At 33.9% G+C, this 1,464-nt stretch overlaps 1 protein-coding gene across 1 annotated transcript; it reads right to left on the bottom strand.

Moving 5' to 3' along the window:
* Positions 1–391: 391 nt before the first annotated feature.
* On the bottom strand, positions 392–541 carry LOC149275762 (protein TUNAR). Its single transcript, XM_089504345.1, has one exon. It carries the CDS (start codon positions 539–541, stop codon positions 392–394), a length of 150 nt encoding a protein of 49 aa, XP_089360471.1.
* Positions 542–1,464: the final 923 nt, after the last annotated feature.

Below are 1,464 nucleotides of genomic sequence, written 5' to 3'. Positions count from 1 at the left end.
AATTTGGCCAGAAACAGATATTGATATAAACAGAGAATCACATTTACAAATAAAAAAGATTATAATTTATTAAACAGTTATGTCAAATTTTGAATACCTTTCAAGCGGTCATATGAGAGAGAGAGCGTAATAAATTATTGTGGCATAAATGTGAGATGAGTTGTGTAGTCCAGATTCTGTACAGATAATCCCACCCATGATGTATTATATTGTAGTAATGATGCATAATATCTCTGACTTTACCATTCCATGAGTATGAAGGTGTCTGAAGTTTTTTGTGTTGCACGTAAGTAACCATTAGTCCACGTGCTTGTCGACGAATGTTCATTCCATTCCTCAAAGTTCTTGTGAAAGTCTGTATAGCCGGTCATCTGTGGCCCAGTTTTCTTTTTTACAATGTTGTATATATATATACAAAAATGATGACAATCAGGTTCAGAATGGTCCCAATAATCCCAAGCATCGCCAAAATGCTTTCTTCTTTACTTTCCTTCTCTTGACTTCCCTTGTCTTCTTCATCATTGCCACCAGTAATTACCATCTTGGTTGGAAATTCTCTGTTTCACCTAAAAAAAATATAAAGGTCCAGCATTAAACATTATAATTATGTGTCTACATTCTGGTGGTGTATCAAAATGTAATATATATATATATATATATATATATATATATATATATATATATATATATATATATAAGGGTCGATAATCATAAGGTTTTTAACTATCAGTATAGAAGACAATAGAAAGTCTCTAATCTACATGTCTCGACTTTTTAAATGGCCAAAGATGAACACATATCGTTTGGGCATGGGTAGAGGGACAGGGATTTTTTTAGACTTTCCATGGAACCTTCTAAGTTTGAGCAAGACATTTTAAAAGATAAAAATGCATTTTATTTACACAATTTATCTTTTCTATATTCGTAATTGTGACTTCTAGGGCTGTAGAACCCTGAGATACCCTCATACCCAGCAAACATTCAAAGCTCCTAGAAAAGAGGGTCCTCAGGGGACAAAAAAAGGGGCAGAGGAATTTGAACCCTTAACACTTTTGAGCACTACCCTATATTGTATAAATTTTTTAGGTTCATTTTTGTATTTTAAATTGTATATAATTTAAGCTTTTCCATGTGTATAGCTCATCCTCTTGTGTGTTCGCAAGGAAATCACAGCCAGCAACTAATCCTGGTACCTATATGTATATCCAACCCTGGGGTCATGATGGTGGACGTAGCAATGTTCTAGGAACTGTATCATGGTTAATATATTCTAGAGAACTGGAGAGTTTCACAAAACAATTAGCTTAATTAAACCCTATATTGAAAAATATAAGAAACAAGGTACTCGGCCGCAAGAGAGAGCTCCTGAATATATCTAGGAACCGTCAGGTCACCTAAAATCCAGACAATTAGGGGTTACTAAAAAGATATGAGCAATGTTTCTCAAACCGTATTTTAACTCGA

The sequence above is a fragment of the Sceloporus occidentalis genome, unplaced genomic scaffold, assembly GCF_023333645.1.
Source record: "Sceloporus occidentalis isolate IW3139 unplaced genomic scaffold, rSceOcc1.0.p SCAF_267, whole genome shotgun sequence".
NCBI classification, from domain to species: Eukaryota; Metazoa; Chordata; class Lepidosauria; order Squamata; family Phrynosomatidae; genus Sceloporus; species Sceloporus occidentalis.
This window is presented reverse-complemented; position numbering and strand designations above follow the sequence as displayed.

Bases quoted from the DNA above. Each gene is read 5' to 3' on its own strand.
- LOC149275762 (XM_089504345.1), bottom strand. From the start codon at position 541: ATGGTAATTACTGGTGGCAATGATGAAGAAGACAAGGGAAGTCAAGAG.